At 51.8% G+C, this 13,927-nt stretch overlaps 5 protein-coding genes across 5 annotated transcripts; 3 read left to right on the top strand and 2 right to left on the bottom strand.

Annotated features, from left to right (window-relative positions):
- Positions 1–1,076: 1,076 nt before the first annotated feature.
- On the top strand, positions 1,077–2,195 carry INS49_011203 (uncharacterized protein; the record flags this gene model as incomplete). Its single annotated transcript, XM_043171922.1, has 4 exons — positions 1,077–1,428; positions 1,522–1,753; positions 1,841–1,848; positions 1,951–2,195. The coding sequence occupies 4 exons, from the start codon at positions 1,077–1,079 to the stop codon at positions 2,193–2,195; spliced, it is 837 nt and encodes a 278-aa protein (XP_043023667.1).
- Positions 2,196–4,795: 2,600 nt separating this feature from the next.
- Positions 4,796–5,726, top strand: INS49_011202 (uncharacterized protein; the record flags this gene model as incomplete). Its single annotated transcript, XM_043171921.1, has 2 exons — positions 4,796–5,081; positions 5,128–5,726. 2 exons carry the CDS (start codon positions 4,796–4,798, stop codon positions 5,724–5,726), a joined length of 885 nt encoding a protein of 294 aa, XP_043023666.1.
- A 1,106-nt stretch (positions 5,727–6,832) lies between these two features.
- INS49_011201 (uncharacterized protein) lies at positions 6,833–8,631 on the bottom strand (the record flags this gene model as incomplete). The annotated part of the gene is made up of 2 exons (XM_043171920.1): positions 6,833–7,038; positions 8,067–8,631. The coding sequence occupies 2 exons, from the start codon at positions 8,629–8,631 to the stop codon at positions 6,833–6,835; spliced, it is 771 nt and encodes a 256-aa protein (XP_043023665.1).
- Positions 8,632–9,766: 1,135 nt separating this feature from the next.
- Positions 9,767–10,324, top strand: INS49_011200 (uncharacterized protein; the record flags this gene model as incomplete). Its single annotated transcript, XM_043171919.1, has 1 exon — positions 9,767–10,324. The coding sequence occupies one exon, from the start codon at positions 9,767–9,769 to the stop codon at positions 10,322–10,324; it is 558 nt and encodes a 185-aa protein (XP_043023664.1).
- Positions 10,325–11,406: 1,082 nt separating this feature from the next.
- On the bottom strand, positions 11,407–12,192 carry INS49_011199 (uncharacterized protein; the record flags this gene model as incomplete). Its single annotated transcript, XM_043171918.1, has 2 exons — positions 11,407–12,063; positions 12,121–12,192. The coding sequence occupies 2 exons, from the start codon at positions 12,190–12,192 to the stop codon at positions 11,407–11,409; spliced, it is 729 nt and encodes a 242-aa protein (XP_043023663.1).
- Positions 12,193–13,927: the final 1,735 nt, after the last annotated feature.

Below are 13,927 nucleotides of genomic sequence, written 5' to 3'. Positions count from 1 at the left end.
CTCAATGACTGGGTATGTTCTTGTTGTAGAAAGTTTCGAGGGAGGTTGGCAGAGAGTAGTTGATAGCCAACAGACGGTGGATAATGTTGAACTGTTGTGTTGACTCCTCTTGAATCTGAAAACACTCGATGGGTCGGAATTCGAGACAGATTTATAGACAATGGACGACTCAACGTTTGAAGCGTCTTCGAGTCGCGAATTCAAGGCATCTGCCATTACGCCTTAGAAGGCCCAACAGAACATTAGCAATCATGTCCTGCATTTGCGGTCAGCCCAATGATATCGGGACACCACCCTGCACCAAGCTATTTGCATGTTGTGAGGCCTACTGCAGGACAGCCCTATTGGCTGACTCCACCGAAATTCGGCATACAGTACGAATCCGACCAGGATCACCTCCAAGCCCCTTGGATGATGGTTCCACACAATTTACCGCAAGTCTGCCTCGTCGCCTTCAATGCTTGAGGCCGACCGAGGCAGTGCAGCTCGTGCCAACCACGCATGCAGGAGAAACCAACTGTCAGACCACAATTGACCGGCCTGCATCGAAACTGACAGATTTCAATGGAATTAGGTGACATAGGTGCTGACTGCGTTGGCCGCGGTGGGCCTCACGCGTCGAGGTTGGAGCCCACACGAGAAACCGGGGCGGTTAAACATGCACAACCAGCCAGAGATCTCTCGTGAATATCCCCACTGTCATTTCCTTTCGGCTCAGACCCCTTTCTCCAACTCCTCTCTGTGGTCACAAGTAAACTGATCGTGTATTGCGGTCTTGCGTGTGTAATCACACTGTTTCGGCACTGCTCACGAGCGTTGAATGAACCAGAGGCGTCTCTACAAGACATGTAAGTGCTGAAGAATCTAGTCGGCCGCCTGATGCGGAAGCTGACTTGGCAGCCCGGGAGGAATCGTGTCTAGCCTGCTTCAGGAACCATTTCCGAGTGCTGATATTGTATGTACATGCCTGATCAAAACTCACTGGCGGCACTTGTGGGTTCTAGACTCACAAGGAGTGGCAGCCATAGACTGAACCCTCTGACGAGTACTGATTTGTCGGATGTTAAGCCTCCTGAATGGCGTCCACTTACAACCATCAGAGGTCTAGCCGACGTGGCCACGGCGTAGGCCACAGCGCACTTTCCCAAGAGTACCACATGACTTACATGGAAGACACTCTGGATGGATCCGACGCCTGCGAATTCTTCATGGGACAGCATGGGTTCACCGAGGAGCCATCTGTGGACCCCCGAAACTTGACCCTGGACCAAATAGGTCTCGGTGGCAATGAAATTCTCCAGGATTTTGGAAACCTTGACCACTTCCAGCCTGGATTTGACCCCAGTGCCCATACTGAAGATTATTTTACTGAATCTTCCTACATAAACTTTGGCTATTCGGATTCGTCTCACGTTGTTTCGGGCGAGAGTACTTAGTACCCTCCCACCAGCCCAAACAACACCGACAATTTCCTCCAGCAGGATCCAACGGCCTTCCCTGACTTTTCCCTTGCCTACCCAGAAACTCTGTTGTCAAATTCTAGCAACATGAACCCCATGCAGCCTGCGCTCCAAGCCACACCACTTTCCGAGATCAATGATGCTCCCTCAAGCAACGCCAGCAGCCCGAGTACGCCCACCCACTACCCTGGTCCAGGAAACCAGGCCTCTTCCCCTGAAGAGAACATCTCGTCCGACGAGCTACACGTTTGTGGCATATGCAACAAGACATATTCCAAGCTACATAAATTCACGTAAGCTTGCGTAGAGCCCCATCCAGACACCCACAAAGCCATCAGTCGAGGCCACGATTTTACGATTTCACTGACTGTTACTACCAGCAAACACTGTATGAACATTCTCAACCCTTCTATACTCTCACTCTTGAAGACGCTTTGAGAGATGACCGCCCCCCTTCTCATATCAGGCCGCTAACACAAACGTCCTGAAGACCGTAATCATGCACCACCCCTATCATGCCCCCACGATGCCTGCGACAAGAAGTGTCCCCAGAAGAGAGAGCTCGACAGGCACATTCGAGCGAACCATGCCTCTTGGGCCAAGAAGAACCCCAACTTGGCCAACTTGTCTAAAGACGAGGAGTACACCTGCAAGCGATGCAACTACCAGACCGACAGGAAGGACAACATGAAGCGTCACACAGACAGGGGTACTTGCCAGAAGAAGAGGAAGTGAAGACCCAGAAGGGATGGCAGCGTTGCTTACAGCTCAAGCTCAAGTCATTGCACACTGCCTTGTGGGATGTTATGTCATGCCGGTACGAATTATGAGCTCATGAATTTTCCTTGATTTCCTTTGTTGCTTCAGGAGGGTGGTCACACGCACGTCGAGAAATCGGTACTCATTGGTTTGTTTCTTGCAGCCCCCTGTGTTTTTCCACTGTTCTCGTTTTCCTAGCGTCTGCCTCTCTTCCAAGCTCCTGCAGGTGATTGGGATTTCCTCTGGTATATGATATCTAGTCTAGTGCTGCTCAGATCTCGGAAAATCTCCAATAAAAGTCAATAAAATCCAGCCATGGCGCATCTACTCGTGAAATGTTGGCTCTGAACCCACTCACCGCTCACCACGTATTGGCTCAGAATGGGACAAGGTTGACAATGCAAGTCCAAGCTGGGGTCTGACATGAGAGATGTGACGGTGCCGAGGGTGCCGCCATTTCCGTGGGACCATTGCGACTCTGTCCAACATTGGCAATCGTCCACTCCGCCGAGCAGCGGGCCTCGTGCAGTTTTGGTGCTGGCTGCATCCTTCGGTCAGAATCATGCCACGAAAGGCCTCAATGAGTGAGGGATTCATGCAGCGAGCGAGCTGATTGACCTCCCAGAAAACAGCCTTGGACGGATCGTGCGTGTACCACGCTATTCGTTCTGTACTTCAAAAGGTCTTCCTCCCTAGCCTAAGGAAGATCTTCTCCATGCCAATACTCAAAATAAAGTACTGTCCTGCGCAGATGTGACACGGTTCCAGTCACTGAGAAGTTCTTTAAAGTAAGTCGAGGAGAAAAGAGAGGGCCGTAGACGCTAGGGGAAACAGGGTATCAATCCCAGGCGATGTTGCTGCTTTGTTCCAGAACTCATGTATAGGCACAGACATGGTAGCGGAACCTGTCACACCCCCGGCAACGGTATTTGAACCTATGTCCCACGGAGCGGATGCTTGAGAGGTGTCTACTGTTCGGTGCCGGCGAATAAATCTCGTGGTGAAATCTTCGGCACACGCCGCACACCTCAAGGTGCTTGCAAACCACCGTCCAGGCAGCCGATAATAGATTCTAACAATCCTCTCCCTCCCTCCCTCTCTCCAAAATGCTGACATGATTGCAGAATACAAGAGCGACCTTTCACGACTGAGTGGAGCTGTGGCGCCTGGCTGTGATTTTCTGGTTTCCCAACCATCATTTTTCATCGTGGCTGCAACTTCAAAGTGGACTCGTAGTTTGTACAACACCTCCCCCCCCCCCCCCGATGGTGCTGACCACTTATGCGTGTGCTTCCTTTCGCGCTATCACTTAAGATGCTTACAGGAACACAACCCACAGGTAGTCAGTCATGTCGGCGTCGCAAGGCTTGCGGTAGTCAGACACTAGACCACCGGTCCATAAGCAGCCCCTGGAACCCCGACCGGCATTTCCTAGACACCGCGGCCCGCAGAGTCTAGCGGCCCGCGGGTGTCTATTCAGCTAGTGCCAAAAGACCAGACGAATGCATTCGAGGAAACGACAGCAGCCGTTGCAACCCTCAAAAGTCTACCTGCCAGGCCCTTCACGCGATGGCGTTCCGACGGCATGGCGCAGTGGGATCTGAGACCGACGTCAACGCGCGCCTTTTGAGCCTCAACAATGCAAGGGTCCAGGTATTCCCACTCGCTGGGTCTTGAGCTGGGTTGGGTCTGGAAGAAAAGCAAGTTGCGTCGTTCCACCACAGCTGCCCAAAACCCGGGTCCATCGTGGCTGCGGGCGGATCCCGCTGCGCCAGCGGAAGGTGGGGGGGGGGGGCTTTTTCTCGCCAAGAGTTGGGAGATTTGGGAGATTTGGCATCGTCTTGTCCGTGCTGGCGATCGCTGTGGTCACACACAGCTTAAACTCGTTCCGCCCGTGCCTGCGACCATCTCATTCGTCGGGGGTCAAATGAGCTGCAGTAACCTTATAAAGCTGAGCGACTAGACCGCGGCGAGCCTCGCCCTTCAGGGATGTACTCCCGGGAAGCGGGTCCTGCCCTCACAGCACCAAGGACTGGGATTCTGAGACGCCCCACAATCCTGCGTGTTGGCGCGCAGGCGTGAACAATCCACGAGATTTCCGTGATGCCCTGGAGTTGGGACCCAACCGGCACTTCGCCGTTGTAGGGTCTGGACGCGAAGAGGAAAGAAACGACTAGGCTTGTTCCGGCTTGCCCCCTCTGTTTGTGGCACGAGACCCACGGCATACCTCAGCTTTCGGAGGGGGCTGAGGCTGAAGAGCATGGGAAGCCGGCACAGGGTAGGTAGCAGCGCACATGTGTCCGCTCTCGCAAGGACAAGTTCGGAATAGTCACACCTGCAGGCCAAGGCAATCCTTTCCTGCGAACCCCGGCAAGCCCCTCGGGAGGATTTCCCATGGACAAGCGCGCAGTCCTCCTGGCCTGTGTTCAGCCCCCAAACGAACCATGCCTTACCTAGCTGGATTCTCTGTGGCCGTTCATTTTCTCCTCAACATAACCCTCCCCCTTCAATGACAGTTTGGAGCTACGTCCCGCGAGTGTAGACCTAGGGCTTGTAGGCGCGTAACCTGGGTCAAAATGCTGTCTCAACTCCCCACCGCACTGTGCCTGCTGCTCTGCAGTGCCGCTAGCACCGCTGCGTCGAGTCTGACCACTTTTTCGGACGCGAACTGCCAGCGTTCCCAGACCCGCATCGCAGGAGAGAACGGCTACCCGGATGGATTCTGCACGAACATCGCGGGGGTGGCTGATTCAACATATCAGAGCTTCATGTTCACTGTCCTCGATGAAGGCTGCACACGTGTGTTCTTCCCCTCCAATCGTGCCCTTCTGTGGGCGACCAACCTCCACTTGCTGCTGCTTGGTATGTTTGCGGACGAAGTGTTCGGCTTGCTGACCGGTATCTCCAGCAACGATCTATCTGAGTGACAGCACATCCGATATATGCTCAGGCGAAGCGGAGATGGCATATATCTCCAGGTGCTACAATACAACATGGGTCTACTACAGCATAGACATGTGTACCCCGCTCGCCGCAACATCCACAACATTATCAGCATCTTCAACAGCCTCATCGTCGTCATCATCGTCAGCTTCAGCAGCCGTCGTAACCTCCCACCGCGTTTCGGATGGTGCCATCGCAGGGGCAGTGGTCGGCAGCGTCTGTGGGCTGGGGATCATCGCAGCTGTGTCAGTCTACTTCTTCTGGTTCCGGCCCAAGCAGCGAGAGAGGAAGAGGAGACTCAGGAGAGAGATAGAGGAATCGGGGCTGAGAGATGCGGCCGGCGGAGGAGCCGGGAGGAAGGAAGAAGAGGAAGACAAGGGATATCTGATCAACGTGCACGAGTCACAGCAGCGGTCGCACGAGCTGCAGTCCATGCCGGGCGTGGTTGAAGCACCGGGGGACAACCGTGCGAACGAGATGGGCAACGACGGAGAGGTGCCTGTGGAGTTGCCTGGGGACCACCAGTATGATGACGGCAAGGGGGAGCGGAACCCCAGGCGCTAATGGAGGACTTTTTGATTTGATGGTTTGAGTGGTCGCTTGTAAGCATGGGTGATTGCTTGGAGGATTGAATGGACAAGCGAGGCGTTCCGGAGCACGATATAACTCCCACAGCTGGAGGGCTGGTAATTGAGCTTCTATCATCAGATCATCACACGAGTTGTTACACTGGATGTGTGTGTCTTTGCATTGAGCAGGGGCAGAGGTATGCATTGTATAAAGGCATGTTGTTTCTCTGACCGAAGCATTATCTGATATTAAAATATATATCTCATCAAAGTCAAGTGATATAAAAGATAGTACTGCTCTGAGAATCGCCCAGCTCTCATCAATATCTTCTAGCATGTCGAATATCATATCCTAGCCCTAAATACAACGTGTTGTATCCACTTGAAAGATAGCCTTTGAATCTACAGACACATGCAGGCATTTCCAATGCAGTGACAATTAATATAGTAGACATGTAGAGGTGACTGATTTATAAAACCTCAATATTCTTTTAGAGACAATGATATTGTGTAGACCGTATGGAATGGAGCAGTGCTGAAACGGTTTGTGTTGGTGATCTTGTTATAAAGTTTAATATTGTTGTTAGCTGGAAGAACAGAAAATTGCCCTGAAATACCATGAAACTAATTACAGTGACAGTTTAGTTTTAAGCACATAATACCTTCACTCCCCTATTGCTATGAAATGGGACAGGACTCACAAGTACATACAGTAGTACATAGGCAGTGATAGAAGCCCATTTTGAAGGTATAATGCATTTCATCTTAGTTTCTAAGTCTATGATTCATTATCATTGTCTCCCAAGGTATAATTCAAACTTGGGCCATTAACCCCGTCACACCTATCATCAGTCATAAAGCTTGTTCGTTCCAATCCCCCTCTCGGTCATGTGTACCACCATGGGTTCTCTCTTTCCAATTCTCCATTCGATACCACATAAATCCATGATGCCATAATATTCAGGTTTCCATCGTCATAGGCCAAATTATTAGGGCTAATTTGGAGTCACCCGCCAAGTCCAGCCCGCACCACGTGGAAAGCCTGACCACGATGTTGCTGGGTGACTGGGTCTTCTCAGCAGAAGTCAAACTCCATTTCAGCTAATTCCGTTTTCGACGTATGATGCGCTCTGCCTTGAGGCTCAAGCTCGATCTGAAGCTGCCAGACCTAACGAAGTCAGGATTGGATCCTGTTCGAACACAGTCTTGTTCTGAATATTCGTCATCCGTGAGGTTGTTCAGCACAATGTATGTGTTGTCTTTGTGGCGGCGATATGAGTCTCTTTGCGCGTATCGCAAGGCCTTCTCTGTTGCGTGCCGTAAGAGTTTTCCAATCTCCCGTGTGGTGCCTTTTTTGTTTGTCTCTTTAGGTTCGTCGAGATGCCGATCTTCGGTTTGTAAATAGTCCACTCCACGGGGCCTTGCGAGTTCCCAGAGATGACCGAGGTAAAAGACGTCGGCGTCGAAAGACATTGATGGGAATGTTTCAGGCCACGAGAACGACGGCGTGACTACGGGGGCTGTGAAAGGACAGAAGGTCGACATGGCTTCGCTTGAGGTGACAAGAGGGGCATAAATTGAACACCCTGGTGGGGGAGACTGAAAGCGGAAGCGCGTGACACGTCTAAATAGTAGATAACGAATCGTTCTCACCGACGAGAGAGAGTCATGCGTCAGGAGTGGACTAACGCTACACCGCTACCCACCAAATCTAAGATGATCAGAATAGATGCATAAACGTCGACTCGCGCAACGAATAAAGTTCATAATATATTGATTCCCGCCATTGGCGAGGAACGCGTCAGCCAAAAACATTGACACTTCGATGTGGATATTAGAGACACAGTTTTGTCTTTCACATCAGGCGATAATTGAGAAGAGGACGACTCAAAAAGTCGGGTCTTCATTCCATCGTCCATGATGAGACAGCTGGTCATTGGCCCCAATCTCCCTTGTCTCACCCCGCCCGGGCCTTGTACTGGCGTCCGGAGTGTATTCTTCTAGTTGAATAGCCCTACAGAATCGTTCAATGTTGCCCATCCAAAGAATCACGCCTTACCCATCCGCCTGGGACACCTTGCCTCAAACAATAGCACTGCACCAATAACTTGACAAGAGACAGTCTCAAATGCCTCTTCCAAAGCTTGAATGAATACCTCCGTGTCATCGTTCCTGTTGTCGAACCATCCCAGCAAGTTGTGCCAGAAAAGAATGAATCGACCAAGCAGGGAGTGGCATGCCTCTCTGGAATCTTTTCCCAAGATTGTCGCTCCACATAGGACCCCAGAAGCCGGCTCAACCAAGTGCGACAATTTAGCCAGTGCCTTCGCCTTACGCTCTGGCGGCCCCGGAAGACAGTGTAAGAGGAAGCTCGTGAAGATGACGTCGTATTTCTGTTTCCCCCGACTTTCGGGTTCGAGCAGGCAGTGTACGGAGGATGGGTCGGATTTTGCGGCCAGGAAGTCCCCGCAGACAGTCTCGACGTCGAATTTATCCAAGTCGCCGTGAGCTTGTCGACACCTCGTGGAAGCATATTCCAGACAATTCGGATTTAGGTCAAACAGCGTGACCAGAGTGTTCTCAGGAAGTTTCGTCTTGGCCATGTAGTAGCCAGTAGCTACACCGATGTCTAAAATCCTGACCTGAGCTTCGGTTCCTGGTTTGTTGGATTCTCGACGCTGCGCTGCGCCTTTGATCATGATCCGGTAGAAGTGCTCCAGCACGACGGCAGGACATCTCCACACGAAGCTACAGTAGAGCCCCAGGACTAGACTGTCGTAAATGAAGCCAAGCACCAGCGGTCCGTAGATTGCTGTCCCTGCTGCGGTTGCTCGGGTGCTGACGTCTGCTAACCAGTGGTCGAGGGTAGCACCCGGCACAGAGTGCCAAAAGGAAGACATTGATTATTGGATTGTGTATCGAGACAAATTATGATATGATTCAACTCTGTACATCTGGGTAGCATTCAGCTAGATGAGCTCCTTGAACGAGTTATTTTACAGTGAAGGAAGAAGTCCTGCGACGTAATCCATTACGGGTATCCCCGGCCCTGAGATAATAGACTTGTACTACGCGACTTCGCTTTTGGTCAATCATGACCGATGCCTGACTCTAAATGCCGAGATTCCACTTGATCTCGCGGCTTTGCTGACACTTGGCGGATACGCTGACAGTGGTCTTGTCAGCCTACCTCCTTCTGACGCCATATCACACGACAACATTGAAATTTGTGCCACAAGAGTTGATTTCGCAAATTTTATATAGTCTAAAGCATCTTGGTTTTCGAGCCACACCAGAGGTCAATTTTGAGAACACCAAAGGCAGGAATCGTGGTGTAAGTACTTGATGTGATGTCGGCGGCATAGGTCCGTTCCACAGCCAGCATTCTCGCAGCAATATTATACCGTACGCCCTATGATACAGGCATTTAGTCCTCCAGCCGCGCATGAAGTCCTTCAGCCGTGCATGAGTTTTACTCACCGAGAAAAATTGCCCTCGTGACCTTGCGGCCGCTGCAATGTGGACAAAGTGAGCAGCGCAGCCTGCTCACGGAGGGCCGAGTGGGCTCAGCAGCGGCCGCGCTTAAGGCGCTAAGAGCTGCCAGCTCCGAGAAGCTAGCGTTCATCCCAGAAATAGCCTTTGGCTGCAGACCTTTTCGCCCGGCCGCGGTAAGGACTGTGCTGTTCAATGTTGGGATGACAGGCGAGGCGCAGCAGCTGTCCCGGGCTCCGCCCCAGCCCTACGGCGCTGCTGATCGGAAACCTCAGTCTCCGTGCCGCCGTGGAACCTGGAAGCCATGGCTTGGTTGTGATGAAGGTGATTTTTCGTGTATTTGTTTACATGATCGTAGGTGAGCTGGAAATGTTATAAGAGAGGACGACGTGCCCATGGCGAGCTGAGTTTCTGGACCTCATCACCATCCTCACAAACACTTCAACCGCAACTCCCTAAAGCACAAGCTTCAATCTCTTCACTCTGTATCCAAGTATCTCATCCAAAAAGCACTCCATATTCAAGGAAATTCACCTCATCAAAATGTTCGCCCAGAACCTGATCACTATTCTCGCCGCTGCGGCTGTTGCCATGGCTCTGCCAACCGCGACTACCACCTCGAGCCCTGACAAGACAACCACCCTCACTGGTGTTACCCACCCTGTCGTCGCTGGTCGTGGAGGCGCCCTCCTCTTCGACCCAGAAAACGTCGTGGCTGAGGTGGGAGATGTCGTTGAGTGGCATTTCCTCCCGAAGAACCACTCCGTCGCCCAGTCATCCTTCGGCCAGCCCTGCGTCCCGGACGCCTCCCTCGCCCAGCCGTTCTTCAGCGGCTTCCAGCCCACCGGCGACGCCGTGCAGGCCCCCAACGTCTTCCAGATCGTCGTCAAGGACAAGAACCCCATCTGGTACTACTGTGCCCAGACTACCGGCAACCACTGTCAGAACGGCATGACCGGCGTGATCAACCAGAACTTTGACTCGCCCAACACCCTGGCTGCCCACAAGGCTCTGGCCGCTGGCACGGGTACTTCTGTCATCCCCCCTGTTGTCCAAGGAGGCTCTGTTATTCCCAACCCAAACCCCAACGGTGGATTCTAATTTGGTGAAATCGGGCGGATGTCGGATGAGCGGCGATTTCTTATTCAGCGGTCATTTCTTGTGAGGATAGAAGCTTGGGCTCTGGGGGCAATCCAAGTATTTCAAGCTCTTGCATGGCGCATGTTGTGCTTTTGGGACACTTAGGATTAAGACGGATGGTATTTAATTTTCTACACTTAGATTCTCTTGAATTTCATCAGAGTTCTATTTATTTTATATGATGGCTATTATCGATCTCCCTCCAGTGCTCAACTTCTTTCGCTGACGACTGCATTCCAGTCATAGCAGTGCACAGTCACTTGTACTTAGCTCAGAACCTGGGAGCAGCCGGAAGGCATTGTATGTGACCCAAATAGTAATAGTCAAAACAAATCAGTCTAGAGCAAAAATTCGAAAGAGTACCACGGTCGGCAGTTAATCCAGGAGAGTCTCTTCGATATGAATGGATCAGAACGTGGTGCTTTTTGGTGCCATTAATTCGGCAAAACAGAACACAACTTTTCAGTCCAAAGGAACCACAGAAGGTTTCTATAGGATCGCGCCAATGATGTTGCGAAGGGAAGAAAGGCCACGTCAAGACAGAATCATCGTAGCAGCTGGGCTGGGAACGGAGGTCGGCCCAATCGAAGTGTTTGCTTGCAGCTTCAAGCAGAGGGGAGCTCTGTGTCGCAGAACAGCCAATCATCTTACACGGCTTGGCATTGGTGGTGCCACAGGGACCACCCCTTCACTAGCGATACATCATGCTTCCCAAGCACCTAGACTCTCTCATACTGTGTACTCCCCTCCCCGGCCTCTTATACTACTGATGCCATTGCTGATGCTCCAATAACTTCAAGCGCCTGCAAAACAAGGCAGCTCAGCTTCTCTGGCGCAGCTGGCCCGAAAATACTCACTTTTGTAGGGTCCGTAACTTGACTTGACTTGACTGAATAGCACTCTTGTCCCAATCACGACTTCATTTATGAGTAAGCTGTTAGACCGAACGATGTGTGAGGCCAGGATAGTTATCAGCTCAATGTACTCTTGAATGATCGTGGATGTCTGTAGCCCATCTCCGAGACCTTAGTACGCTGTCCTTCTCATCTCTTCACCATCGCTGCCACCGTTTTCTCACGGCCGCCTCCAAGCCAGTCATCCCAGCACATAGAATAGGTCGTCTTGTCCTGCCACACATCCCCTTCCTCACTGCCGGGCGGCGGAGGCTTCCCATTACCCACTTTGCCTCGGGCGACCCCGTCTTTGATCAACCGAAACCACGTCTCTGTGCCCTCATACCTGAGTCCCATCCTCTCCGCAACCCGGGCAGAAGCGTCGTGGCGCGAGTCTAGTCTCCACTGCACCCGGATCAGCCCCAGCCCACCATCAGATGGTGGGTCGAGCGCATACTGGAGCATCAGACCTACAGCATTGCTAGTGACATGCGTTCGCTGGTACGGGGGTAGAGTGAACAGCGTGCCAATGGTGAGGGAACGTGATGAAGAATTCGCATCCATGAAGGCTATGACTCCAGCCAAGGCGCCTTCACCGCTGTCTGATGCGGCATTTTTTAGGTAATCATCCGTTTTCGTCTTGTCGATGATGGCAAACGCCAGAGTCTCGCTGCTCTGGGCAAGGAGACCGCAGACGAATGATTCTACAAAGCTCTCATAGTCCTGGTATGGGCCCTGTGGGTAATGCGCGTACAGCTCCGGGTGTTCCTTTGAGAGATTGTAGAAGGTTGCAGCATGTTTCGTGGCCTGTTGGCCATGTCAGCGGCCCACACCTGAACACCAAGGACGTGGTTCCTGGCTTACCGAAAAGGGTGTCAGCTCGACGAGCTCATTGGACAGTTTTGTCGAAGGGAAACAGAAGTGATTCGGCTGCATGTTTGAAGTTTGAAATGGAGCTTTCTGTGTTTGGTAGGTCATGATATTGAATCTGATCTGGCTTGTTTCTGTCCTCAATTAGGCAGCAGCGAGCGGGTGCACACGGAATGGAATCCTACATGATTCGTCCCAAGTCGAGGCGCGGCGTGGTCAGCTCACTCGGCGGCATCATTGGTGGACATATTGCTAGTGAATCCATGTAATACCTTGAGCTCGCACCGGGCTGTTGCTACTCAACGTCTTGAAAAGCACTACTCGGACTCGGACTGTATTGTCAAAGGTGGGCAACCTTTTCCCCTCCCCCATCAGACTCATTTTGTTTCCGATACATCTCGTGTTTTTCCGGTGTCGACAAAGGTCCTTGTTGATAATTGTTCAGTGTTGCACCACGCAAATTTACAAGCAAGGCGCGTATCACAAGCTCAAAAGTGCGAGTTGGTGTGTCGTATCGAGTCCGGCTATCCCCATCTCGCCACCCATTACGATGGACGAGTACATGGGGTCATACCGTCTCGCCTAAGTCGACTGCGTATCCGGCTGTCATGTTACAAGTGGGCCAAAAATAACGCAAACACACGGGGTAGAGGCTATACTCGCCCAATCCGCCGTAGAATTGCCGTGGCAGGTCGCCCGTGAAGCATATCACCGTGCCAATCGCGGCTGGAGTCTGGACAGCATCATGGATAGGCTCCTCGATTGAGTGGTATTGTGGGCAGAGCCCACATTTCTTCCGAATGCTCACAGAGGTAGTCAATACACCGTCAGATGATACGGGTTCCCACATGCACCTAGCGTGGTGCACAAGTCCGTGTAGAGGAGCAAACTAGGCCAATGACGAGGCATGTATACATCAGTGGCTTAGATCAAGACCACTTTTTCGGAACCTTCCGTAAACTAATGTACATTTGAGGCCCAAGTGTGTTTACAGAGTTGGACAGCAGGTTGGGAAACGAGAGATTACGGACGTGCCGAGAGCCACGACTAGCTGTGAGGCAGTGGGCGAACCACTGTATACCGTTATCCTCGCGGGGTGCCGCAAAGCTGTTGATGCCTCATTAGAGGCATCTGTGCTTGCTGACTGATCGTTCCCCACGAACGGCTCAACATTGTGGTAACCAAAGCTTGCTTATTGAAAGCCAATCGCGATGCCGTGAAGGCGCATACGAATTCTATGTGTCTTGATTTAAATGTCAAGTCAAAGGAGACTTCTGGAGCAGCTCGACGTCACATATCAGACCAGTGAGGAGCCTTATTACTGCTCAGATGGATCGACGATCGCCTCAAAACAAACGAGGTCGGTATTGGTGTGACGGAACAGTCGAGACAACCCTATTCATGCAGGCTTCCGTCCACCATTGGGTTCTAGGCATCCTGCAAAAAAGGTCCCGGACCTGCCTCTTCCAATTCTGCTGCGGCCCATGATGTCATTGCACCCATTCAACAATGTCCCAAATAAACATATCGTGGCACGAAGGGACTGCAATCGAAATCTGTACTACATCACTAACTGTTTGACCTCGTCGTGAGGCTCGTGTCCACCCAACCCCAACAAGGGTGCGACTTGGAATTGGCCAACGTCATCCTGCATACCTTATAGAATCCGTTCCACATGACCATATCCAGTGATCGAGTCGCTTTCCTAAGTCAGCATGGGCTTTCAAGAATGCCATCAAACCACCAAGAAAATGCATCCCAACTATCGAACGCAGGTAGCCGTTGAAGCGCAGGTCTCGTG

The sequence above is a fragment of the Diaporthe citri genome (assembly GCF_014595645.1).
Source record: "Diaporthe citri strain NFHF-8-4 chromosome Unknown scaffold_5, whole genome shotgun sequence".
NCBI classification, from domain to species: Eukaryota; Fungi; Ascomycota; class Sordariomycetes; order Diaporthales; family Diaporthaceae; genus Diaporthe; species Diaporthe citri.
Note: the sequence above shows the minus strand (reverse complement) of the source record. Positions and strands in the feature narration are given on the sequence as shown.